This window comes from Stegodyphus dumicola, chromosome 3 (genome assembly GCF_044657685.1).
Source record: "Stegodyphus dumicola isolate Sdum_Otavi_A_Nest chromosome 3, ASM4465768v1".
Classification (NCBI taxonomy): domain Eukaryota; kingdom Metazoa; phylum Arthropoda; class Arachnida; order Araneae; family Eresidae; genus Stegodyphus; species Stegodyphus dumicola.
The window spans coordinates 170,809,795-170,837,674 of NC_140770.1; the positions used below are offsets into that span (position 1 = coordinate 170,809,795).

Below are 27,880 nucleotides of genomic sequence, written 5' to 3' on the forward strand. Positions count from 1 at the left end.
TTTCCTCTCTGAAAGTGAAATGTCCATTATTTCTGCACTGAAAGTGAGCCTAGAGCAACCGATGAGAGCGAAACCGATTGGGAAAGTGCCTCACACACACAAAAAAAAAAGAACAACAGAGCTGCTTATAGTGAAGGAAAAAGTGGATTCTTATATCACATCATCATCTAGCCATTCTGGGACACGAACACCTGGATGAACGGACGCCCGGGGTTATTTGGGACGATCCTATTGGACGTGCCGTGCCTTCGAAATCGAGGTGGTTCTACCGCCTGCTACAGATTAACGAGAGCAGTCGAATAACGAGTTGTCTCTCAACAACTAAACAAAGGAAAGGGCGATTTGCCGTTGTAAACAATTATAGCAACACACGCGTTGCTTTTTTCGTCTCTGACCGCGGGGGAGGTGTGGCGGACAACTTCTGTCCAATTGGGGCACATGGGACTTTAAGGAAAGCCAAGGGCCATGGTTAGTTTAATATAAAAGGGTTGTCTGTCCCGAACATTGCATCAAATTCGTCAACTCTTCCAACAAGAAAGGTTTAAACCAACTCTCCTCCTAAGGATCTATCCTCCTAAAGACAGAGGTAAGCAATGCATCAGCACATGTGGATTATAATACTTATAAAGCAATGTTCAAAGCTATTGCAAAGGTTTTTCGGAAGCAAAATGGTGATTCTAACCCGACTTCGACATTTGGATATACACCGTTTCGTTCCGCAAATATAGGCTCGATGAAAGGCATTTGGATATTATACGACATTTTTTCAGGCGATCAGTTGTGTTAACACAGCCCATGTGTTTAAAATCAAACAGAAATAGGTATGTTTTTTCTCTAAATGAGAAAACATAATTTGCAAAGAACATGCTTTCGGATCTTGTATGATGGCATTTGACTGCATTTTCGCGTATAATGCTGTCCATGAGCCTATTGCCTATTTTCAATGGAGCGATGTAAAGAGTTATGATGACCTAACGTAAATTTCTTCGCTAAAAAATCAGTTTTAGCTCACGGCTGTTAAAACAGAAACTGTCTAGCAATCGCGTTACTTCAGACCGAAAAATTAAAGACAGGGTTTTTCAGAATAAATGGTTTTCCTTTCAACATTATAAATATAATTCGTGATTGTTTTTAACTTCTAAAAACTAAAGCAAATTTTCGTTCAAAATTTCAGTCAAAGAGAAAGAGACTAAAATTTCTTCAGAAGTCCCGTTAAGTATTTAATCCATTCATATTCTTTAACTTACTGCAATAATAGTAATTTAATATTCTTTCAGAGGTTTCCGCCGGAACAGGTTTTAAACGCCTGTAAGAACTCAATACGAACTGCAGTCTTTTAGGTCTCTTGAGTAACAGTAATCACTACGTTACTGGAAGAACGTCCTTGAACTTAGCCGATTTACACGCTAGAATGAGTTGAATAACTGACGTAGCTTTTGAGGGACACGCATTTAGGTTAGGTAACTGATGGTCAAATAATGTTATGTCAGCAACATTTAAGAAACCTTCTTGGAATGCAGATACTGAATTTTACATTTTAAATCGAATTTATTGTAAAAATCGTATTTAATACGGAGCTTTAACTCGAGTAATTGCAATAATTTTTTTAGAAAATGATAGGCATAAACTTAAATATTTCTTGAATTGTGTAATGAACATAACAGCAGGATATGCTTAGGGACCTAATCTTTATTTGATTTTCTAGTATTTTAATTTAAAAATATCAAGAGTTGAATAAATAAAAGTGAGATTAAAACATTCTTATTTCCACAGATTTAAGCAAAATGCATCAAATTCAGCTTATTTACAAATTTAATTCCAGTTTTAAGAAAAATAATTTATTTTTTATTTCTAATATTACATTGTGTTTAGTTCGAATATATTTTAGAAAGTGAGTACAGTAATTAAAAAATTCAGTAGTTGATAATGCATATTTAATTATATTATTAGTGTACTATTTTATAATTTCGAATCTTATGAAGGCTTATTAGTTATTGCAAAATATGAAGCATTCGAATTTTTTATTCTGTAGATATTAACAATAAATTTCAAGTTTCTTTTATTTAAAATGCGTTAGTTAAATTCTCAACAACATTTGCTTCTTTTTTTTTAGCAGTTTGTTTAGTTGTTTCATAAGTCATCTAAATGTATCATGTAAGAAATTTTAAGGAAATAGCAATAATGAATTTAAATTTTATGCTTTTCTTTAATTGACAACTCAACAGTATTTCAAATAATACTTACATTAAAAATTTCAGTGAGAACGTCAATAAAGTTTTTAAAATAAACTGGCTATGATATTCTTGAATATAACAGTTTATTACAAGTTTGGTTAATAAGCTTATTTTTAAAACTGAAATAATTATTACAGTGAAATGTGCGTAAGACTTAGCAAATTTAGTCCTCCTTTTTTTATATGATAATTTTAAAACATATAAATGGAATGAAAAGTAAGAAATTATTAATTTCATAAATCCTCAGAAAATGTATTTTATTTTAGGAAGGAACTACACAGAAAATACGTTACTTATTTATAAAGTTAAAAAATTTTACGAATTATTTAAAAATCGGCATAAGTCAAACTACACATACATATTTATTATCATTAAAAGTACTTAAAATTTTTAAGGCACATATATATTCTATCTATATTACAGAGTCGTATTTCCGATAGCCAGTTAAAGTTATCAGACTAGCTTGTAAACTGATATGGATCAAGATAAAATTAGTATTATCATAATTAATACTTTTAAATGCCCTTAAACCATTGTAAGTATGTTACACAGCTTCATTCCTTCATCTCATTAAATAGTCACGTGCTTCCTCCCTACATTAGATGTATATACGAGCTAGTTTTCCTTAGAAAGTCCTTTACGAAGGCATCCCTTCCGTTAGGCAGATAGTCCTCGTATGCTTTGCAGTAATAAAATAAACCAAAATCAACCTCTCTACATTAGAAAGGTCATGGTAATTTCATATATTTTCATATCTTTAACAGTCTACATGACAACTTATCTAAATAATCTCTAAAGGTTTCCTCGAAAATCTTATGCCTTTAAATCTAAGAAATTGTCATTATTAGCTATTACGAAAAGGAAAACATTCCTAACTTCATATTTTTTTCGGCAAATAAATCTGTAATAAATCTAAATTCTTAATTCTTTCAAATGGATTTAGGCATTAGGAAATTCCATACTAAAGTATTTTTGCATCTTTCAGGCTGGTCCAGTTTAGTCAATGCATAGTACACGGATAATTCTGCGATAAATTTGCACGCTTTATACATGCGTCGTGTTTATTTGGTACAAGTGAAAGCTTTCACTATTATTTCGAATATGATCTAGTCAGTCAAAAACTTTTCGGTTAACTATGATTCGTTAACTGAGATTTCCATAGAATAATATCAATATTTCTTAGAATTCGTGTATTTTGTATCATTTTGTGAAACCAAAATATAAGCAATTTAAATAAATACAGGTTTAAAAGATAAAAAAGACTCCTATTCTAAATCCTATCATTTAAAGTTAGGCAAAATTCAATCTTAAACTGATAATGATTTTATAGAAAATATCCGCCATATCAGATGAAATCTTAAAATAGATTTTCTTGTTGAATACCTTTGCTCCCTGAAGAAAGATTAGTGTTAAATTCCTTTCAAAATGTCTAACACTTTCTAAATAAAGCCAGATTAATTTAAGATGCAACTGAAAAATATTTTGAAAATTTAAATTTGCTTTTATCTACTAGATCTTCTCTCACATGCTTTGAATTCCAAACAATTCATCAAGAGCATATATTAGCAAACTATTACTTTTAGTCATTCGGTTACTCCAGTTTTATTCATTTTAAAGATCTAAATCGTAAATAAGGAATATTCTTCCATTTTAAATATGTAAGAGGTTATGTTACGTTTTCTGTTATAGTAAGACACTTAATGGCCATCTGTCTCAGAAGATGTCCGTAGAGAATATTCTAAAAGAAAGTGGACCATGTTATCCTTGTGCTCCACCAGTGGTTAAGACAGCTAAATTTCGACCTCGGATCGACCCGGATTCGATACGAGGCGAACGGGCTGGCTGTATGGTTATTTTCGTGGTTTTCCCTAGGTGTAACGTCAATACGAGCCAGTTTCCCATAGAAAATCATCCACGAAGGTATCCCTTCTCTTAGGCAGATAACTCTAGTGTTCTTTGCGGCATCTTGCATTTTGTTTTTTAAGCAGTTTTTTTTTACTCTTAAGTCGAAGAACAGCTCTCTTTTTCGCTTTGAAAAGCGATCATTGACAACATATTGTAGAGAACAAAGCATTCACTAAAACATCATTTCGTTACCGAACGCAATCTTTTTTATTTGGAAGCATTTTCTCCAAATAGTTCAATGTACTATAGAAATAAACGTCGCAAGGAATCTAGATTTTCGTCAGGTCGCTCGGACGAAAAATAGATGATATCCTAAATGAATATAGTTTCACACCATCCTCCAGACAAAATCGTTAAAGGAAGTGGAATATTTTCGTCATAAAAGGCGGGAAAGGAAGCAAACCGGTAGGTCCGGCCGACCTAAAAAAACAACTTTTGCTTTCCTTTTCTATAGTGAAGTGATCTTTGCCCTAATTCTGTGAGAAGGGGAAAGTCCTCACAAATGCGTGGGTCGTCTAAGATTTATTATTTTGAACTAATTATTCAGAAGGATATTGCGAAATAGTTTTCTTAAAGAACTATAATTAAATAACTCTTGAATAAATAAATATATAACCAAATTGCTATAAATCTAAGCGTTGTTAGCTTCTTAAATATTTTATTCTTCTTCTTTAAAACTAACCTAACACTGAGGGTATTGGTATTACAAAAGAAAATTTTATAGATAAAATGCATTCACGTTTTATTACTCACATCACAAAAAGAAACAATTCACAGGCATGTGAAAGTCAGAGTTAAAAGGTCCACAGAATGCTGTCCGATCGTTGACACTTATCCTTCAGTGTCTGTCCTCTTCAATATCTTTAAAACGTCGTTTATCCTTAAATATTTTGTCAGTTATGTTTTGCTAAAATTCGTTTTCTTTTTAAACTTTATATTACTGTTGTCATTTATCATTTTCTGAACTTCGTCTTGCCGTGACCACGCACTTGAAAACCGTTGGATTACAAATCTATTTTTGATAGAAGCGCCTGAAGTTTTGTTAGAATTTTTTCCAACCATTTCTTTTAATATTATTACTGTCACATTGTTTTTATTAGTTAGTTATGTCTTATCAGTTCTATCATGCAAGTAATAGAATTCATGACTGATAATTATAAGTAATTATAGTTACAATATCCTTAAATAAATTAAATTTAAGAATGTTTTCGTAGATTTAATTTATTTTATAATTTTCTTGATTTAATTTATTTTTAAGAAATCTTCCACTTTCTTTTATTACTGTAAAATTTATTTTATTTCCTTATTATTGTGTTAATACTTAATAAGAAAGACTTAAATTTATTCATACTTATTGCATGAAATTTTACCAGTTAACATTTTAATTTTGTTCAATTATTACAAAACATTTTTGATTTATTTTATTTCTTCCATGTATTGAGAGGATATTTAAAACTATATATTGCATGCAAATGTTTTTGTTTAATTTTATGCATTATGTAGTCACATAATCACAAGTAAATTTTTTTAATAATTTAATAAATTAGCATCATATTGAAATATTTACGGTTACATTTTGTAGTTTATGAAGAGCTGTCTTTATTGTATTCTTTATATCTCGGTTCACTTGAACTGTCACGACATTAATTCATTGATAACCTTAACTATTGTACTATTAACTATTAGTAATAATAATTTTTGCTTGGATAAAAGTAAGCATAATTTAGTATCATTACACAATTATACAGAGTTTAATATGATTATACAATTATTATTGTATTAATTAATAAGACAATAATTTTATTATTGATAAATTCATTTAAATAACCCAATTGAGTAAACTTGCAAACTTGTGCGAACTTCGTTTTTGTTTTATTGAGGCTAAACACTGCTTTAAAAATCCGTAAAGTAAAAAAAAAAAAGAAAAGTAATTTAATTTCTGTTTCAGATCACAATGGTCAGTTGTAAATTTCTGTGCATGGCCGTCGCCATCGTCTTAGTTGGAGCCAGCATCTTCCCACCTGAGGTCTTAGCAGGAGGAGGAATTCGGTACAAAAAGCTCTTGGCTGCCTACTTGATTGCTAAAGCTATCAAGCCTAGGTTCGTGCCCATTCCTTTGCCTTTGCCCTTCCCCATCAAGCTCGGAAAAGACAGCCACGTCAAATACCCGTAAGTATTAGTTTAATTTTACTAAATTTAACAATAACAATAAATGATTGTCCTTACAGGAAGATTAACATAGAGTAATCTAATGATTTCAATTATGTATTTTAAAGATTAGAATAATCTACCTTTAGTAAATTTGGAAATTATAGTGAAATTTAATAATAAATAAAAAAAATCATGTGAAAAGTAGCTAAACACAGAAAACCACAATGTTAGGTGAAATCAAAAGTAATATTAAACAAAATCATGAAATGAAACTTGAACACCAGAGAGCTTAGCGCAGTATTTTTGGCAACCAAAGTATTGGAGTATAGACAGATCAGTGCTCTGTACTGTTTTGTAAGCAGAAAAAAGTTAATTAATTTAAAATCAATAAATCATTAGTTTGCATGTTAATTAAATTTGCTTAACTCTCTTACTATATAATCCAATTAAAATAAACTTGATTGATAAAACATGAAAAATATAGAAGTATGAAATAATATATTTATTTATGTCAGTGATGACAAAGTATGAGCACGAGAATCTAAATTTTCCTTGACATAGGAACATTATCATCGCTTTTGCTAAAATGTTGTATAGTTAAATTAAATTTTTTTAAATATTAAAAGTAATTTCGAGATAAATTAAGAATGTTTCACAGATCAGTTAGCCTAACGTCGTCAAACATCTGAAGTACTGTTGTTAATAATAGATTCTAGACTATTCTCCTTCTAATCAAATAACCCTATTTAAACACCAACGTAAGGGCTCTAAATTTTATCTGTCATGTACATATTTTTCCAGTGAGCGGGGAAAATAAATGCAAATAAGGACAGGATAACAGAATAAAAACTAGTTGTTGACAAAGCTATGAAACACAGCAAATGTATCTCTTAAAAATTAATTCAGATGTTATGCAATGAATTAAAATACTCGGAAATCGTTAGATAATGAATGCATTTAATGCATTTTAAACGTGTTCCATAATCATCTGAAAATGTGAGTCAGAAGAAAGCAATAAACACAACGTGACGTTCTAGGAATCAAATACTGACTCCCTAGATTTTTTTAAAAAATTATACCACCAAATTCTATAATATTTTAAAAATCAAAACTTCTTGCCGAGTTAAACGAAACTTGTCTTAAACGAATAATTATGCGACAATAGTCTTCGTTTGAATTTGGTGCAATCCAATATGGCAGCTGAAAAATGTTCGTTTTCGATATTTTTAATAATTCAGCCAATTCACACGAAGAAACAAGGAGAATAAACAATTCCTAAATGTGATATGATTGCATATATGAAAGCAGAAACTATCTCGGAATAACGCAATCTTAAATAAAGTGTAACTAATTTACTTATTTTTAGTGGGTGCAGACAAGTGACCATTCTGACATAACTCCATTTCGCTTAAGTGTTTAAAACATGGGATTTAAAATCTTAAAAATGACTGCATCAAATGTATCAGTAAAAACCTTAGATAATAATTATTGATGTCTTTTCATACAGTGTCCACAGCCACAGCCAGTCCGCCCACACCCAGCTCGTCCATGACCCATGGCAAGGAGGTTTCGGAGGTGGAGCCATCGGCGGCCATGGAGGTGGAGAAGGATACTGGTAACATCCTCATTCTAGACTTAGGTTGCTATCAATGAAAGAGGAGAAACGCTGTTCAAGCAATCCCTTTCACAAGCGCACTGTAAATATGTTTTCCAATTTGTTACTGTGTACCTCATGTTTATTTCCACGAAGGCGTCTTCCAGTCATCACACGCTAATCCCTTGTACATATCTCTTGTTATTATATATTGATCAATAAAGACCCGATTTATTTTTTAAACTATGTCCATTCCTTAGATTTCTTGAAATAGTTTTTCTTCATCTAATTAGAAAACTGCAATCCTTTATAATGTGCAGAATAGACAGCAGTTTCATAATTTTAGAATAGGCATAAGTATGTGAGGTCATTACTTCTCCCCAAACCATTACTCGTAACCATGGCAACGACTGTTGGAGTAAAAGCGGATTCTTAACTCTACTAAAATTTCCTTATCTCCTCTGTGCGGGCATGCTTACCCACATCATGATCGTAAATGAGAGGAGGGTCACTTCGACCTTGAAGGGACTATGCACATCAAGGTCATTTCTTCTCCCCAAAGCATTACTCGTAACCATGGCAACGAGTGTTGGGGAAAAGCGGATTCTTAACTCTACTAAAATTTCCTTATCTCCTCTGTGCGGGGATGCTTACCCACATCATGATCGTAAATGAGAGAAGGGTCACTTCGACCTTGAAGGGACTATTATTAAAGTAATAGACATGTTGTCAAAATACCAGAGTGGTTCAGGTAGTTTTGCTCGTTTTTCCATCTTTCCATAAAACATACAACCAACACAGCGCAACCAGGAGATCCTTTCATTGATTGATTTACTATTTTTGCTACATTTCTGCTATATGCTGTAATAGAAATAGTTCCTTCTGTCCTAATGCAATAATAAAATCTTGTGGCAAAACAGTTAAATTAAACTCTTAAAAAAAGTGGCACTTACATACTTGTGCAATTACCTTTATAGATGTCGCCAGATTTTGAAAATGCACCAAACTGTAGCAACCATGACTATAACATTTAGTCAACCACGAGATGACAATTCTTCAGTTTTAATAAGCTACGTCACCGTTTTCATATGCGTTCTTTTCGTTGTATTCAAAGTTTTAACGAGTTTTTACAAACAAAGTGTAGCATTTATTTGGGTTACACTGAATTTTAAAATATGTGCTTGTGAAATTTAACTGCAATGTATGAAAGTACGTTAAAATTTCTGGACAGATGCATTATTTTATCTTAAAATCACTGAAGGAAACCTGCTCTGAATCTGTTCTTAGCGACTGAAAGAAAATATCCACCAAAACAACAGAAATAGAAACGTGCTTCTAAGCAAGTTTATAGGTTGAATTTTTAGAGTAAATACATAATTAGAACGCAAATTATGCAGGTAACAAGTACTTTTTGCAATTATAAACTGTCTTACTTTTTTCCAGTAGAATTTTTTTTTTTTTTTTTTTTTTGTAAGAAATGTATTAAAATATTCTACAGTGGGCAGCTGAATCAACTTGTTCGGGCTTTCGTAGCCATAGTTTATCTTGGTAAGAGACCACCAAGAAAAACCTTTTCAACGGGCTGTGGTAATCTCAGTGATGGCCAACTGTGTGATAAGCTGCAATGTCCGATTGAGTTTAATTTGTTGAGGGGAAGATGACAAGAATAAGTAATATAATTAAAAACATGCCGTAGTATTCATTAAATAAATCTCGCTGAGCTCGCAGTCTAACAGTATGCTCTTACATACACTCCTAACAACCCGTTCTTTTTTTTTTTTTTGCCTTTTTAGCTTTATTATTAATCATCATTTTCTTTGCACTTACGCCATATGCAATTTAACAGAAAAATTACAAAATTTTTAAAAGCAGCATAAAAGTATACGTTTAGAATTTCCAAAGCAGCGTTAAGTTTTGATCTTTTCTCAGGTTATTGATCTGAAAAGAGCTTAGCCCCTTCCACTTAGCGCACTGTTGATCGCACTTCACCCAATAGAACTTTTCCTCCACAGCCAATAGCGTTCCCTCCTGCATCTTCAACCAGCTTACTAAAGCAATTTCTCATTCAAGCTCGGACTCTAGACGCTGCTGCAAGCACTCTGACTGCTCTCCGGAAGATATCGATTCACGGCACACCTCAGTCTTCAAACTTCTTCAGTATGCCATACTACTCTTCTTCGACTCCACTTCATCTTAGACTGCTTATCACTTCACCTAAAATTCTGGCCATAATTGCCTTACGAAATCTGTCTACGATATGCATAACATTCGAAAAAAATCTGCATTGCTACACTGGGATATGGTTTTACCTTGGAGCCAAAGTCAAGTGAACTTTCGTTCAACAAGGACGTACAGTTTTCTTGCTAAGATGGCTTCACCAACCTCCTTTTTTTTTTTTTTTTTTTTTTTTTTTTTTTTATTTTTATTGTCGTTTTGTGTTTTTACTTTATTTATTACATATCACATTCTTGGCGCTTATGCCACAGAAAATTCCATTGAACAGCAAAATCGCAAAATATTTAAAAACAGCATATCTTCAGAATTTCCGACAGACAGTGTGATATCATCCCTTTCTTCATCCACCGCCTCATAGATAAATAATTCCACCCTTTTGTATTTTTAATATTTATTTCACAAACACAAAACTAATACTAAACTACAATATTAATAACTGAAATATATAAAGTAATACAAGTTAATTTCGTTTTCCTTAATGGCTCCCTCGAGCCTTCCGTATGACCTCTCTGTCGGTCTCCCTCTTGGAAACTAAAACTTTTGGCGCCTTCAGATTAAAAGCCAGCGCCCTCTATACATTTTGTTGGTTGGCGTCACCCATACATCACACTCCCCATCCAAGACTGAAATAGGGTGAAAGCCTATTGAAATATGAAAAATTATGGTGACGTCAAACAAAAGAGTTACTTACCTACTAAAGTCTACAAATTAATCAATACTGAAGTTAAAAGATATATAACACAATACTTATACAGGTTAGTTCTACGCCTACTACAAGACTTCTTCTAAACTGTAACATATAAATGATTAAAAATTAGTATTCAAACAATTCTAATGCAATAGAATACTTAAAGTTTCTATGATATACTTAAAAGTCTCTAGGAGAATAGCTGAAAAAGAAACACACATAAAAAAATAATAATTTTAAGAGTTCATAAATGTCTATTAAAGGTTCTTTCTTTCACATAAGTCACTCAATAGTTTCTAGTCTAGACAACGCATCAGCATTGCTTAACTTAGCACCTGGGCAATGTGAAATTGTAGTACCATACTTTTGTAATGCTAAAGCCCATCTCTGTAACTTAGAAGATTGCGGTGCGTTCTTCGTGACGAAAGTTAATGGATTGTGATCAGTTATCAGTTCCACAGGTGATCCAAAAATCCAAGTTTCAAACTTTTTTAAGCTCCAAATAACAGCATAAGCTTCCCTCTCGATAGTTGGCCATGCTTGTTGTGTTTTGGTTAGTTTCTGGCTGGCGTAACTAATCGGGTACAACCGTTTTCCGTTGAGATAAGCAGGCTCCGACACCTGTTGAAGATGCATCACATTAAATTATGAAAGGTAACCCTGGAACAGGGGTATAAAGACTAGGTGCTTCCATTAGGCATTTCTTAAATTTATCGAATGCTTCGTCGTGTTTTTCCGTCCAGCACAGCTCTTCAGGACTTCTTCTTTTGGTGAGCTCGGTTAATGGATAAACTGTTTCGCCGTAATGTGGAATGTAATCTCTGTAATAATTACATAGGCCTAGAATGCTTTTCAATTTTTTTTTTTTTTTTTTTTTTTTTTTGTTTGAGGTCTAGCTAATTTCTGGATAGCCTCCACTTTCTCTGGATCTGTACGATGACTGCCGGAACCGATGATATGTCCTAGATACTTAATATGAGTTTTAGCGAAGGAACATTTCTTGAGATTTACGGAAAACTGTAGTTCTGACAGTTTTGAAAAAATGGTGTCAAGATGTACTAAATGTTCATTTCAACTATTTGAATAAACAGCTATGTCATCGACGTAGGCTCGAGCAAAATCTTTGTATTTAGCAAGGGCCTGGTTCATCACTCTCTGAAATGTTGCAGCGGCGTTGCGTAGCCCGAAAGGCATGACTTTAAATTGATACTGAGCTCGATGTGTCTTGAAACATGCTAATTCTTGACTTTCTCTTTCTAATGGTATGGCCCAATAGCCTTTGAGTAAATCAATGCTGGATATCACTTTGGCTTTTCCAATGTGGAATAAGAGCTCTTTAGGATTTTCCATAGGGAAGTCATCTGGTTTCGTTACTGCATTAAGGAATCTAAAGTCAACGCAAAGGCGAAGATTACCGTCTTTCTTCATAACGCATACAATAGGGTACGAAATTTCAGCGTTGGTTTCTTCAGTCAATCCCATTGACAACATTTCTTCGATCTGTTTATCTACTTGAGGCTTCAATGCTTCTGGAATTCGATACACATATGGCTTCTTTCTTTCAGTGTCATTTCATCTTATTTTATGCTCTCCTACTTTGGCAATTTGTACCTTATTTATAAATAAGTTTTCATATTTTCTTAACAAGTTCATTATGTCATTCCTTTTATCATCATCTAAATGGCTTAAGTCTACTTCACTAAGATGAAAATGATCGGACTTGTCACTCACACTGGGTGTAGGATGGACTTCTCCTAGCCCTCTGAGCGTTATGACCGGGTTTAGGCGGTCAAGACGGCCTACCTCGAAAGCGTTACGGACGCTTCTAGGCGGTCACTCGAAAAGTGTTCGAAAGCGTTACTGACGGTTCTAGGCGGTCAGTGGTGAAGACCTCGAAAGCGTTATGACCGCCTTAAAGCGGCCGTGCAGATGTCTCCTGCCCCCCTTATTTCTGGAACCCTGGAGATCTCTAAATGACAGTTCTCAGTAGGAGGGAAAGAGGGTTGCTCTTTTTCGTTTTAGACCGATATGTTTAATCGCCAAGAAAACGCTTGAGCATGTAGTGGTTTATAAACAACAAACAAACGTAGACATTCTTCGCGAAATAAAAAAGTAGCATGTAAGCATGTTTTCTCAATACTCTCTTTAAACAGATAACATTTTCATAAAATATCCTTTAGTTTTTAAATTGAATGTTCAGAAATATGCGAAATGCTCGTGAATTCAATTAAAAAATAGCATTAGGAAATATTTAAACAAATTTACTTATGGATATATAGATACATAATTAAAACCGACAAGTTATAAGTTTTAATTATTCGAGCGAAACGAATAGCGCATTTAATTACTGCATTTAATTTAATACTGCGTTTAATATGAATTATATATAATTACATGTAAAGAATAACATAATTAAGCAATAATTCAAATAAAAATTAGCCATCAACAGTAATTTATAATAAGCGTATTTTGAACGGGTTTATGAAGCATAATCTAATTTGATAGTAAAAATAATAATGGCGAATTATTTATTCATTTTGGAACAATATTCGTGGCTTATACTGGTTTGATGAAGTTCTGTTCAAATTCATTTCAAATATTCCAAATCTTTTTATGTGCATTGATTTCAATGCGATTTTTATTAGAAAAATATTCAATGAGTTTGATTTTCTTACATAATTGTAAATACATTGTTCAACGCAAAATAACTACAAGCAGAAAGGCAAAGGCATGTTAAAATTTCTGTATTTTGCTATATAAATTATTAAAATAACCAACCTACAGCCTAACAACTGAATGTCCGAAATATAACCCGCAACTTTTCTAAAAGTAACAAATTTCAGTTAAAAAAAGCCGCAGTAAATAAATAAAACGAAATACTATTAAGAAAAGAAGCACGGAAATTAATTTTTTTTATATTTACTTACTTTATTTTTAGTTCAAAGGGGCAATTTGCCCTGAAGGACTTTTAATTTCGCTTTGGCATTTTTCATTGAAAACTATAAACGGTGAATCACTTTTCAAATTGTTGCCGCTAAATATTATCGCTCTGTATTATACTTAAAAAAATTAAATATTGAAGAATCTGCAAGAATGTATGCATGTTTCTCGCATTGTGATAAAACAACGGTACTTAGAGCTATCAAAATTTAAATAACGTAATCTTCCATACAATATGGGCATGTGGAAGCCCTAATTTGAATTTGAAATTTGTTTTATTATCGATTTCATATTTTGTAATACTTCAACGAATTTTTGATTAAAAGACTAAACGATTTCAAAGCGAGTAATGTCAACACCGTACGAAAAAAATCCCATTTTTATCTCCAGCGCGAGAGACTCTAAGATACGCTCATTTTAAAATAATTTTGAGATATTGCTGTTGAACTGAACTTTATGGTTTGAGTACGTAGAACATGATATTTAATCAGGTAACGTTAAAAACGTTCCTTTGGATGTAGTTTAAAATCTGAAACCTTTCATATTTTTATTTATTAGTCCAAAGGGGCGTATTAGTATTTAAAACAATAGTCCTTGAGAGACTATTGTTTTAAATACTAATACTGTTCTTGTTTTTGCGATTTTGCGTTGAATCACTATAAACGGCGAAACACTTTTCAGACTGTTGCCACCAAATGTTAGAGTGCCGCATTACATTTGAAGTAATTAAATAATGAAAATCTGCGTAAATGTGTGTATATTTCTCGCATTGTGATAAAAAAAAGGTTTGAAAAAAGGCCATCCAAGTTTGAATGACGTAATCCTCCTACGAATATGGACATGTGGAAGATCAAATTTGAAATTTGGAATTTGTTTTATTACCTATTTCATATTTTGTGAAACTTTAACGAATTTTTGAGTAACAAACTCAACGATTTCAAAGCAAGCAATAGCAACACTCTACGGGGGTGGAAACCTTTTTATCTCCAGCGCGCGGAATTGTGTACAGGAAATTCTAAATATATGCTCATTTTAAAATTAATTATCGACATTCCTATTGAACTGAATTTTATGGTGTAAGTGCAAAGAACATGATATTTAATAAATAAAGGTACCATGCAAAACGTTAAAGAAATGTCCTTTTGGACGTAATTTAAAATCTGAAGCCTGTCAGATTTTTTTAAAATTTTTTTATTGTTTTTTGAATGTGTATTGTTGGCGAATGACGCAGTAGTCGTGTATAATCTGAATACATAATAATTATTTGTGCTATTTTTTATTTGAAAAGCACAGAATTCTCTAAAATAGTAGCATTCTTAGATTGAATATTGTCTAAGCAGGTGCAATGATATTTTAACTTCATTACCATATCAAATACAGTTTCTTTTTAATTTAAAAACTTCGTCAGCGGTCCGAAGCACCTTTTTGAATTATAGGATGAGTTTTAATAAAATTTGTAGTAGTCCGAATTTTTATAAGTATTCAGAATTACTGAAATAAAAAAAAGCTAAACTTTTTAGAATTTCTTTATCAAAGTATTACATCTTAGGACAGCAAGACCTGATTAGTAAAATCTGGGAAAGGATCTACGATTGTCTAGTAAGAAGTAAAAAAAAAAGTACTTTAGGTCTAAGCAGTAAAAAAAAAGCTTGTCCCTCTATCGAAAATTGTCACGTATGTTAGAAAAGATTTTGCAAAACATTAATATTTTAGCTCAAACATGATTTTTTTAAATTTAGTCTCTTGTTTTGGAGATGGTGTTCAAGCATTTTACCATAATTTTATTTTCACATGTGCAGAATTTTTATATTTTTTATTGATCGCTGTATTTTTAACTTCCATAGCATAAATTAGAGAACTACACATAGCAACTTCAGCTATAAACAGATGACTTAAGAGAAATTTGTTTTGACATATTATGCGAAAGACTAAATAAATATTAAATGCTTTTGCATTTATGTTACATGACAGTAATTAAAAAACAATAACTGTAGATGTGCAAAAAACCTGTACTTATAACCTTCTGTATTTTTAAAGAAAGTTCAAAATAGTTCAGAATAGTAGATGGCTTTGAGATCATTCAGTAATATCATCGTAAATATATTCTTTACGTTTCGGAGGAACTGCAGCAGTTCAGATTTGTCGTAAAAGAGTAATTACACCCCTGGGGATTGGCGTACTTACAGAACGGAAAAACAAGCTTTGAAACATACTCATACAAAAGTCCTACCTTTTCTTCGACAGATAAATGACAGATGTGATAATTTGAATACATGCTTTCAATCAGTTGTTTCCTTCTAACAAAGCGTCTTGTGCGGCTAGCAGGATCCTAGCAAAGTCTTGTAATAGTCTCTTGTTTTAAATATGCTGTGTTCGAACTCAAATTCAAAGACAGGCATTTAAAGATTTTATTAATGCTTTTTTTTTTTTACATTCGACGATTCAATATTTGTTAAAAAAATAAACACATAAATAAACTTGCATAGCAGATCAAAATTATGTTGCTGTGGAAATATTTTATCAACAGTTATTAGTAGTTATAACAGCATAACTAAATAAGCCCATTTCGAAATATGGATGATATTGCATTCATTATTTTTAATCTGAAACAATATCAAGTTGTTGTTACTAGATAAAATGGCTTAAAATAAGCTGACACATAATAAGAAAATTTTTTTTAATGAAAATTGGATTCACTTTCTTTCACATAATTTCTGACCAGTTCTTCCAAAATATTTTAAAGCTTACTTTACTACATAATAGAAATGTCTCCACGTTCGTTCTTTTTAGTTAGTAATTTTAATTGGGGCTGTTATATAAGAAGGCTATTTATCGTTGTTGTTGTGTTATAGTACTTATTTTATTGTATAATGCAAATTTTGATCAATTGGTTAATTTTATAATGTATAGAGGAACTTCAAAAAGAACAAAAGTAATTTCCACTGTTATAATATGTCCTTAAATGGTTCCCAATAAAAACATAGTTAACTAAGTAGTAATAGTAACATAATAACTAAACATAGTAACTACATTATATTAATTAATTTACTAACCAAATAGCAAAAACATTTCAAATTCGAAATCCATCTTTTTACTAAGTACTTTTTGCAAAGTAACAAAAATTCTAATCCCTTTGTTGTTTAAATTAAAGATAAATAAAAAAATGTTTTTTTTTTTTCATGAAATGCTAATTTTATGTTATTTGATAAAAAATGGGAAGTGCAAAATCAAAATCCTGGCGAAATACATATACTTATGAATTAACACAGCACACAAACATTTCTTCACCCTAAGCACGAACACTAATAATATTTTAAACAGCTTAAAATGAATCCACTTTCAAAGTATTTAATTTGTGATAGATAATGACAGCTGAAAACATTTTCCAATATTACAAGATAAAATGAAGTTATTTCTCAGATAGTTTCACAAATAAACTCACAAAATAAAGAACGCTTTTTAAAATTTTTAATTTGCAATATGTTAGATGCTTTATTGAAGAATTTTCAATAATATCGTTCCGATTTTCATTTTATCCAAGATTGCCATTATTTTTCACTGATGAGCAACTTGCTAATTATTAGTCCAATGTAGAGTCCTCCTTCTGTTTTCTCATAAAATCGCCTTTGTAAATTTAGAGTTTAATTTAGCAAAACGTTTTCCACCTAAGTGGTAAAATGTCTTCGTAAAGGATTCCCTAAAGAAATCTGCCTTGTATTTATGTTGCATTTAGGGATATTTCAAAAACACACGCTGCTGATTGTTATTTTTAATAGGTGAACAAAAGAATTTTTTTTTTCTAAGAAAGAATATAACTTAACTGCAAGCCATATCTTATTCCTAGATAGCGAAGCTTGATTACAAACTCAATTCTTAAAATACATTTAATTATCTTTATGCTTTAAAAAATACCTTATCTGGTAATTGTAAATGCATAAATCACTTGTTTTTTAAAACTAAGTGATCCACTCTAAGTTGAATAATTACAAATAGCATAATGTGAACGATCAATGAAGCTAGAACCGCCAGTTTATTCTTATGTAATTAATAAAACTTTCATTGTTTCAGCATCCTAGTATCTTTCTTCTTCCATACTAAAGCTCACATTTAAGCTTTAGAAAATAATCATATTTCTTTCGATTACCATCCCTCAGTCGAAACTGATGAATAAGAGTTTTTATGCATAACAAAGGTGTTTTACTGGGTATTCGGATAGAAAAAAAAATTCTCGAAAAATCTGAGTTGTTAATATATTTTTGGATAACATCCTGAGAGGAATTCATTAATAATAGTAATACGTAAAGCCATGAAACAGGTAAACTCAAAACGTTCTTGGAAGGATCAAAATCATGATCGATTCAGTTATTTAAATAACGCAAAGAAGCTGCGAGGGCTACCTGCCTATGAGGAAGGATGCCTTCGTGGAGAACATTCTGAGGGAAACTAGCATATTATACAGGGGGGAAAACACAAGAACGAACCATGCAGCCGGTCAGTTCGTTTCTGATCGAACCCAAACCAGTTCGAAGTGCCAGTATTCAGAGGTGTATCTTAACCACTGATGAGGCTTGGATCACAATCATGAATCTTCAAACTTATTCATCTAGACGTGCTGTCAATTTACCTTACAAAGGCACAAAAAAAAAAAAAAAAAAAAAAAAAAAAAAAAAAAAAAAAAAGATCATTCCTTATATTCTCTACTACTTGCACCACCACAGGACGCAAGGTAAACCAGTAAGTCTTTATAAATGTACTAGCACGTCAGCATTATATGAATTGTTGGGCATTTTAACTTCGAAAATTAGATTAGTATTTGAAAATGAATATTATATTCAGTTATTTTTAAGTTTGTTTGCAAACTGATCGTTGCCTTTCCAATTCAAAAAATTTCGAATCATATCTAGATGCTAGATATATCATTAAAACATTTACTTGATTTGGCCACCCACTTAACTTACACGTTGACCATTTAACCGCTTTGCCTGGTTATCCCGAGTTATTAATATATATATTGCAGTTATTTATTATCTTTTGAAGCAGTTTCTTTAAAAAGTCCTGGGGCCCACCAGCGGCCGAGCGATAAAGTCGCTGAACACCGGTAGTTCGGTCCGAGGTTCGAATCCCGCGAACGGGCTGGCTGCATGGGTGTTTTCGTGGTTTTCACCATCTGTATTTCGTGGTTTTCACCATTGTTACTAAAGGAAGAATTTATTTTTGTGTAAAATTCAGATTGCTTGAATTTTAATAATTCTCAGAAACGAAACACAAATAACAAGAAACTAAAAAAATATTCATAATTAATTAGGATATATAAACGATGTAATCATTAAGCATATTTTTAGTAAGAAAGAATATTTTGTAATAAATAAATGAAAAATATATTTAATATTAAAGAATCCTCTATATATCTCTACAAAGTATAAAAATTACAAATATTTTTCAAGGTGCATGTGTATATGTACCCGATAAAAATATTTACATTGTTTATTATTCTAGCGATATTTTTAACCAGGTGCATATTTTCCGTGAGGCATTTTCCGGAGATTTTTTTCCCCGATATACATTTTCAGGATATTTTCTTGGCATTCGTTTTACTCAAGTGGTTAGATTAAAGTGTTATTTTGTATGCTGTGAAACCTAACTAGAATTTTTCATTCCATAGTTGCTTCACATAAATTTTCGATTTCATGTAATTTTCAGTTTCATAATGGCACTATCATTTTGAGATTTACTATACTTTTCAGTTTTCTTTTATTAAATGTCGTCTACAACTTCTTTCAATAAAATACTGATATATAATAGGGAAATATAACATACACGCGCACACATGCATACAAACATACATCACCATATGTATACACAGTGTTTTGTATGTGTGTTTACATATATATAGTTTACATACAAAAACAGTTTTAATAATTCCTACGAAAAATGTGATAAATTTTCACGAAATAAACTGCTTAAATTTATATATATATATATATATATATATATATTGCGCTTTCCATAGTTTTAACAATTCTGCTACAAAGAATTTTTTTTTTTTTTGTTTTGTTTCTATTAACATCTCGATAATGCACGTAGTATATAAATACTTGCATTGTAACTCATATATAGCTAATTACAAGGAAATTGCGTTGTAACTCGAAAATACATTTATTTTCTCAAGAAGCTCCTTTGACCAAGCTATTTACTTGTTGCTACCCCCAAAGTGATTTTACTCTATAAAAGCCGAACTACCTGATCTCATTCATCAGCCACTACATCTATTCTGCTGTTGAGTTATGCGATATACATACATACATACGTACGGACATACGTCGCGCTAAAACTAGTCATAAGTCCCAAATATAAAATTTCAACATTTTATGTCAAGTTATGCGACATACGTGCGTGTAAACGTCATGATGGAACTATTCAAAATGGAAATTTCCTTTGAAATATGAAAATCGAAATGTTTCGCGATTACAATACTTTATTTATTTATCACAAGTCAAAACGGTGTCATAAATAACTAACTACTAATAAATTTATGATGCAATCTAAAGAATTATTTAAATCTAACACTTTAAACTGGAATAAACTTATAATATTTGAAAATTAAATATAAACATAATGCTAAAATAAGTTGCGAATAATTTGTATTAGAAAAATTGGAACACGAGAGAAAAAAAATTCTCACAAATTCCCTTTGTATATTAAAAAGTATTTCCTCAGAAAATAAGGATAAAAAATGCAAGATTAATTTTTCACCATTATCGAAGCAATTTCTTAAAGAAACTGGAAATTTAAAGCATTTTACGTAGTTTCTCTTACTGATGTGTATTCGGCACATATCTTGATTTAAGGTACGAGTAATATATAGCATATGTGTTAGTGTGCAAGTAATAAAGTAGCCAAATAGGAGATAAAATACTATTTTAGCAACCAGTCTTGTGACGAAGATACCATAGGGAGAAAAACTAATTTCACTCGCTAAATTCAACGGAGGGGAGAATTAGCTTAATTATATCCACATGGTAAGGGGGGCCCGCTTTTGAAGCAGTTTGAGTAAAAATGCTTGCCGCTTTTGCGACAGACCTGGTAAGAAAACACGATTATTTTTACGTCGTTTCCTGAAAAAACCCGTAATGCTCGGGGGGCTAGTTCTTCTTCGTTCTCAAATATTACACCTACTGCCTGTACCTTTGGATTACATTTTCTAATTTTATTTACGTGTACTCTTTGTCCCAATTTTTAGAGTCGTTCCTAATGATATGATGAAGCATACGTTTTAGAACTTGGTTATACCGTTCAACTAATCCCGAACTTTGTGGATGTCCTAGTGTTGCAAATCTAGGACTTGCTCCTAATCTAGCATGAAATTCTTGTGTTAACTCTGCAACAAAATTGGTATCTTGATCGCTAACTATTACCCGAGGTATGCTCGTTCTCATAAAGATTTCTAATAATGTATCGCATGTTGATTTTGCTGTAATTGTTCTCAAAGGGACAACTTCTGGCCACCTAGAATGTTGGTCAACTAAACATAGTACATATTTGTGTTTACGTGCTGATGGAGGTTCAATTGGACCGATTATATCTACATTTACTGTGTCAAATGGAAATTCAGGCCTCTGAACTGGAACTATGGGTATACGATCGTTAGTTCTTTCTCTACTTCTTAATTGACATTCCTTACAAGTTTTACAATATTCTTCAATATCTCGTGACATGTTTGGCCAATAAAATGAATAACGAATCCTTTCTTTTGTTTTTCTCATCCCTAAATGATTTGCAAAAATAGATTCGTGAGCTAATTTTAAAATTTGTTCCCTTCTAACTTTAGGTAATACCAATTGACTAACTTGTTCTCCGGAAATTCTTTCGGTACGATAAATCAAATCATCCATTAAGAAATATTTATTTTTATTTCTTTGCGCGTCTTTATAGATATTGCGTAATGTCTCACATTCCCTTTGCAGTTGTTTAAAAATACTAGCATCCGAACGTTGATTCACGTTTAACGTATCCTCACTTTCGTTTTCGCCCTGAATGCAACTTATGACTAAATTTTACTCTCCTCCTGTCATAAATAAATCAGCCCGTCTTTCGCCTTCGAATTGTTTTGACTGATAACTCCTCGTTTCCAGTATCTGCGATGGAGACACAGTGTCGCAATCACGATTCGCGCTAAGCAGATGTGATTCAGAGGTCAATAAATCATAAACATTTGGAGTAATTACGCAGGGAATATGAAATTTTTCTGTTAAAGCTACTAATATTTCGACAGATTTCAATATCTTAGGATTATCCGCATTTCTGATGGATATTAGAATTCTAGCCACTTTAGCTGATATGGTTTCTCCGAATGCAGAAATTAGGTCAATATTACAGTTGTTCTCAATAGAGAAATTTGATATGTGTTTCGGATTTATAACAGATATATCGGCACCTGAATCAATTATGGCTTGCATTTCGTTATTTCATACATTTTTGTTGGTTGGCGTCACCCATACATCACAGACAGTCTCACGAAAATGTTTTATTCCGCACAGTGCTACCACTGCTCTCTTTGAAATCTTTATGTCTGGTAATCAAAAGTCCGTTAAAGTTTTACAAAGTATGAAATAAATAATAAAACGAATTACAAATTCCAAATTTCGGCATCCAGGTGCCCATATTCGAGTGGAAGACTACGTTATTGAAAATTTCATGTCTCTAGGTACAGTTGTTTATTCACAGAAACATACAAACATTCATGCAGATTCTTCATTTTTTAATTTCTGTATATATAATATAGAATACAGGGCGATAATATTTGGTGTCAACGATTTGAAAATGATACAAAGCATTTACGTGTTTCGAAGCAAAATGGCACTAATGTCCCTTCTGGGCTAAAATTAGCTGCTCCAATTCCATCCCAAAACAAATTCTTCATCAAAATTAGGATAAATTGAGCTTGCTTAAATCAAATATTCATAAAATAACGGAATAATCTCCTAGTGATACAACTTAACGTAGTAACGTATATGACAGAAATAACCACGTGGTCTATTTAGAGTAAAATGAGATGAGCAAAATGAAAACAAATTATCCAACGTAGCTAAGCTCATAGTCTTTCATGATAATGTGCAATTTGTTTTTCCTTTTTCAGTTAATTTTCCTTCAATCCTGGCATCAGATGATGAGTTTATGTACCATAACTGGTATGAAAAGCATAATAGTAATAAGTTTTAATTTTTGCTAATAATTGTGCTTATATAATGGCTTTTGAAATGTCACTTTTTGTCTCCTAGTAAAAACAGCGAGACGATTTCGTGTTGCAGAAGTTAATTGTGTTGTTCTGTGCTGAAAATTCAACATTCATTTATTGTTGATTTTATAAAAAAAAGCCGTAAACCTATATAATACCTAAATCCATGACATATAAACTCTTTCCCTCGGGGTACTTAACTTTACTTAATGCAAAAGTTAAATTTATGACTTAATTAATTACTTAATTACTTATTACAAGCAAATATTCCACAAAACTTTGTACTTCTCAAATTATATTTTTTACTATAATTATTAAAGTACTACAAATATTTAAATCTTATAAAAGTTTTGAAATCCTTATGAACTGCAAATATAAAATAGCAATTCGGAGGAAAGTTGAAGAGTACAATCAGTAGTTACACTCAAAACTACTAAGAACGTTAAACACACTCAATGTAAAGCTCACCTAAAGATAAAGCTAATCCTAAGCTAATGAGGTGTAAGCTAAGGTTAATACCTCAGTTCACGCTGAGCTGGCATCTCGCAACAACAATACTGAAAGCAGACGCTCTCTCCGGCCTTATATAGTTTTCAACTAGCCGCCGAGACATTTCTGGTGCTTCTCGAACTTACTAGAAAGCAATATGAGGGCCGAATTACGATTACAGCTAACGTAGTGGTCAGTTACATTTATTCAAATACAGAGACCGGACCAAAATATCGCAAATGATAGCTTAGTTTGGCGACTTTAGAAGATTTTTCTCCAAAATTGGCGACGAAATAAGTCGCCAAAACCGTTGTCAGCTTGGCGATATCTCGCCAAATTACTGAGATACCCATTTACTCAATATTAAATGGGGTTACCCCTGTATTATTTCTTTTCTGGCATAGCTTATCTCTTTTAGATTTTTTTTACATTGGATTACGCAGAAAAATAAAACAATTTCACATAATTTTGCACTAAAATCCTCTATCCATGTACAAAATTCGTAACAGGTCTTTATCAGCTTACAGCTGAATTTTTATGCACTCATGAAACTAGAAGATGTCGCTAATATTAAAAGAAAGGTTTTAAATTTGTGAAACAATATGAAAACGGAATGAGATTTCAAGTTAATTCAAGTTCCGTTAGTTAAAACATTAGCTCTATAATGGATTGATTAGTTTGAATTTTATGACATAAAACGAATAATAACGGCGAAATAAAAACGGCAAACAGTTGGTTATTATATAATAAAAAAATCCTTTGAGAATACAACATATTAAAATCACATAAATTTGCGATACATTAAAATACGTGTAGATAATGTTAAAATGCATATTAAAACATTAATAAAATTATTAAAAAGCGAAATTAAATTCTTACTAATTTTTTAGTTATTCCATAGGATTTCTTCAACAACTACACGCAGAAAACGTGTATTTTGAGTACCTGAACTCATTTTACAAAGCAGCATCGATTTCAAACATGACACTTCATTTTGAAGATAATTCGGTCAGGATTCTTTTTCTTTAGCCCAAAAGGCTATTAGTCTCGAAATGGGATTTTGCATTCGTTCACTGTAAACAGCGTATCACTTTTCAGATTGTTGCCATTAAATATTATCGCCCTGTATTATTTTTAAAGGAATTAAATAATAAAGAATCTGCATGTATATATGTATGTTTCTGGCCTTGTAAAAAAACGACGCTACTTAGAACCATCAAATTTTAAATAACGTAGTCCTTCACTCGAACATTTGCACCTGGATTTTAAATTTAAAATTTGTTTTATTATTTATTTCAGATTTTGTAAATATTTAATGAATTTTTCATTAACAAACTCAACGATTTGAAAGGGAGCAGTAGCAACACTATACGGAATAAAAACTTTTTTATCTCCAGCGCACGAAACTGCCTATCGAAAGATCTAAATATATGCTGTTTTTAAAGATTTTGTGATTTTGCTGTTCAATCGAATTTTATATGGCGTAAGCGCCAAGAACGTGATATTTAATATATAAAGTAAACACACAAAACTTAGCATTAAACGACAAAAAACGTTTTGTCAAACAGATTGTTGCCATTCGGAAAAAAGTAAGATGTTGTAACTTGCAAATTTAATTAAACTCTGTTTTATATAAAAAAAAGTGTTGCCGAGACCGAAATAAAATACCTAATACCTTTATCTTTCCCAAATCAGTATGTTGTCGCGTAGTAAAGCCTAAGATACTTTCCAATTTAATCTAGAAGGTTATTGAGTAATATACTGAGCACTGTAAAACCAACACACACATATATACTTTCACTTTATATACTTTCTGTTGTTTATGATAACTATATATCACTATATAGGCGGCTGGTTACGCAAGTGGCTTGTTTTTAAAGAAATAATAAAGCGAATATAAAAATATGTATGGCAGCCTCTAACTGTCGAGAATTTTAAAGCTATGCTGTTTCAAAATATTTTGTGATGTTGCTGTTGAATTGAATTCTATATGGCGTAAGTACAGAGAACTGATATTTAACAAGTTAACACATAAAAAGTTAATAATAAAAAAAACTTTGATAACCTAAGAGAACTGAATACTGATATAGTGAACTCAAAAGACTTCAAAAATATAAAAATGTATATCAATTCTTAACACTTCATCGGGAATTCTAAGCATAAAAATGCATAAAAATTCTGTGCAGCTTTTAGAAATTTGTTCATTTTATTGTTGAATTGTATGTTGTAATTTCGAAGTAAACGATGAAAAATAATAAAGTTAAAAAGACAAAAAAGGGGGTTTAGCAAGAATGAGTGAAAGATCAGAGTAGTAGACTAAGAGCTCAGCGTTTAAATCCTGGGCGACCATTAAAATCTGTAATCTTTTAGACTTTTCTACCAGATTTAAAGTATTTAGATTATTTTCAATTAAAATAAATTATAAAAGGGAAACATTGGGTTCTGTAGGAATGTAAAAGCCCAGGGTATTGCTGGAAGTCTGTATTTGCCGCTGGGCTACTCAGATCTGGAAGATTCACAACAGCGTCTAAGGAAATTTTAAGTTTATATTTAATTAAAGATGTAGAAATTGATTAGTTTACTGCAAAAACAATTTAGAATAGTTATCATTGCTCTACAGTAAAATAGTATTATAAAGTTCAGCAAGAGTCACATACTATGTTAAATACTCCTTTCAAGTGTTCGTATCTGTAACATTTTGTTTTATAGGCACCGTTGAGCACTATCATACCTTACAATTTATGCATTCGAGTGAAACGCAACATCATAAACATTATCCATTACTAGGCACGTAACAAAATAAATCATCAATAATTGCTCAACACGCCCATTCATTCATTCACACGGTTTCCAAATTGAAACTATTGTTAGTGATGGATTTGCTAACCTGCCGGGTCAATGAGGAAAATAAACACGCATGAGTAACTGCAGTTACTAACTAAATGAAACCTGACAGATGGAAAAAAATTGTATTGAATGGTAAAAATACATTTTTCAAACTGCTGGGTACAGCAATGTAATATAACGAAGAACTGGGCATGATTTCCATACAGAACAGACATTATAGAACAGATATGTGTTATCATTCTAAAGTACTATATAAAAAATTATTCCTTTTAGACGAATTTTTTTACCGTCCCTCTTAATATATTTTTTAGATTTTTATTTTCAGGCTATTGTTGCATTTTTCTTTCGCATTTACATTTAATTAGCCTAAAGACATCTGGAATAATCTGTACCTTATAAGGAATTTACATTATTTGACCATTTTCTTATGATATGGATCTTTACCAGGAGCTGATAGGGATACTGAGAATTCGGGAAATTTCCCGAGAAGCACCAATGATTATAGGTCCACCATGTTTCAAAAAGATGCCGGCACCTTTATGCAATTCGGCCATTGTTCGTCAAGACAGAAGCTAAAGTTACCGGTAGTTCGACGAAAGGTGCTTTATGCTCGTTACAAATTTAACTATGTAATGGTGCCGGTACCTTTATGAGGAAATTTCTCAAGAATTTTAGTAAAGATGCTCTAATATAAAGGTTATAAGGTATTTCTCCCACTTCCCTAGCGTGCCTTCGTGGTGTAACGGTAGCACGCTGGGCCGGTATTCCAGAGGTCCGTGGTTCGATTCCTGGCAAAGGCGGTTGCATATTTTTCATCTTTTCTGCTTCCAATTAACCTAATGACTCTACAAGTGGCGCTCGAACTAAAAGGGTGTGGATGATGATTCTTCGCACACAGGATTTGGCGACTAAGTCCCCTAAAACACTCGTCGCCCTTTAAAAAGGGGAGTATATAATATTTCTCCCACTTCCCTAGCGTGCCTTCGTGATGTAACGGTAGCACGCTGGGCCGGTATTCCAGAGGTCCGTGGTTCGATTCCCGGCGAAGGCGGTTGCATATTTTTCATCTTTTCTGCGTCCAATTAACCTAATGACTCTACAACATGCATACTCTACAACATATTCGTGTATATACAGTACATGCATAAATATAATGCATATACACATTCTGTACTGTATATAAAGCAATTATAAATATTTAATAATTTTATGAAATTAGCACTCGTTAAAATCACTGAATGCTTTTTTTTTTCTTTTGCGTGTGCGTGTGATAGCTATTTTAGACGGCTAGTCTCGCGAGCAACTAGTTTTTAGCGTGATTATGGCAAAGCCTCGAGGGCTATCTGCCAAAGTGGAGGGATGCCATCGTGGAGGGATGCCTGAAAAAAGGCTCGTGTGATGTTTTCCGACGAGTCCAGGTTTAGCTTGCAGTCTGATTCTCGCCGGACTTTCATATGGAGAGCTCCAGGTACCCGTTACCACCAAGAAAACATCATTGAACGACACCGTTACGGTGGTGCAGGAGTGCTCGTTTGGGGTGGAATTATTCTGGGTTCCAGAAC

The 27,880-nt window shown here is 32.2% G+C and overlaps 1 protein-coding gene across 1 annotated transcript; it reads left to right on the forward strand.

The window, feature by feature from the left end:
* Positions 1 to 428: 428 nt before the first annotated feature.
* On the forward strand, positions 429 to 8,127 carry LOC118185865 (uncharacterized). Its single transcript, XM_035355781.2, has 3 exons — positions 429 to 586; positions 6,088 to 6,308; positions 7,798 to 8,127. Exons 2-3 carry the CDS (start codon positions 6,094 to 6,096, stop codon positions 7,907 to 7,909), a joined length of 327 nt encoding a protein of 108 aa, XP_035211672.1. The 5' UTR covers positions 429 to 586; positions 6,088 to 6,093; the 3' UTR covers positions 7,910 to 8,127.
* Positions 8,128 to 27,880: the final 19,753 nt, after the last annotated feature.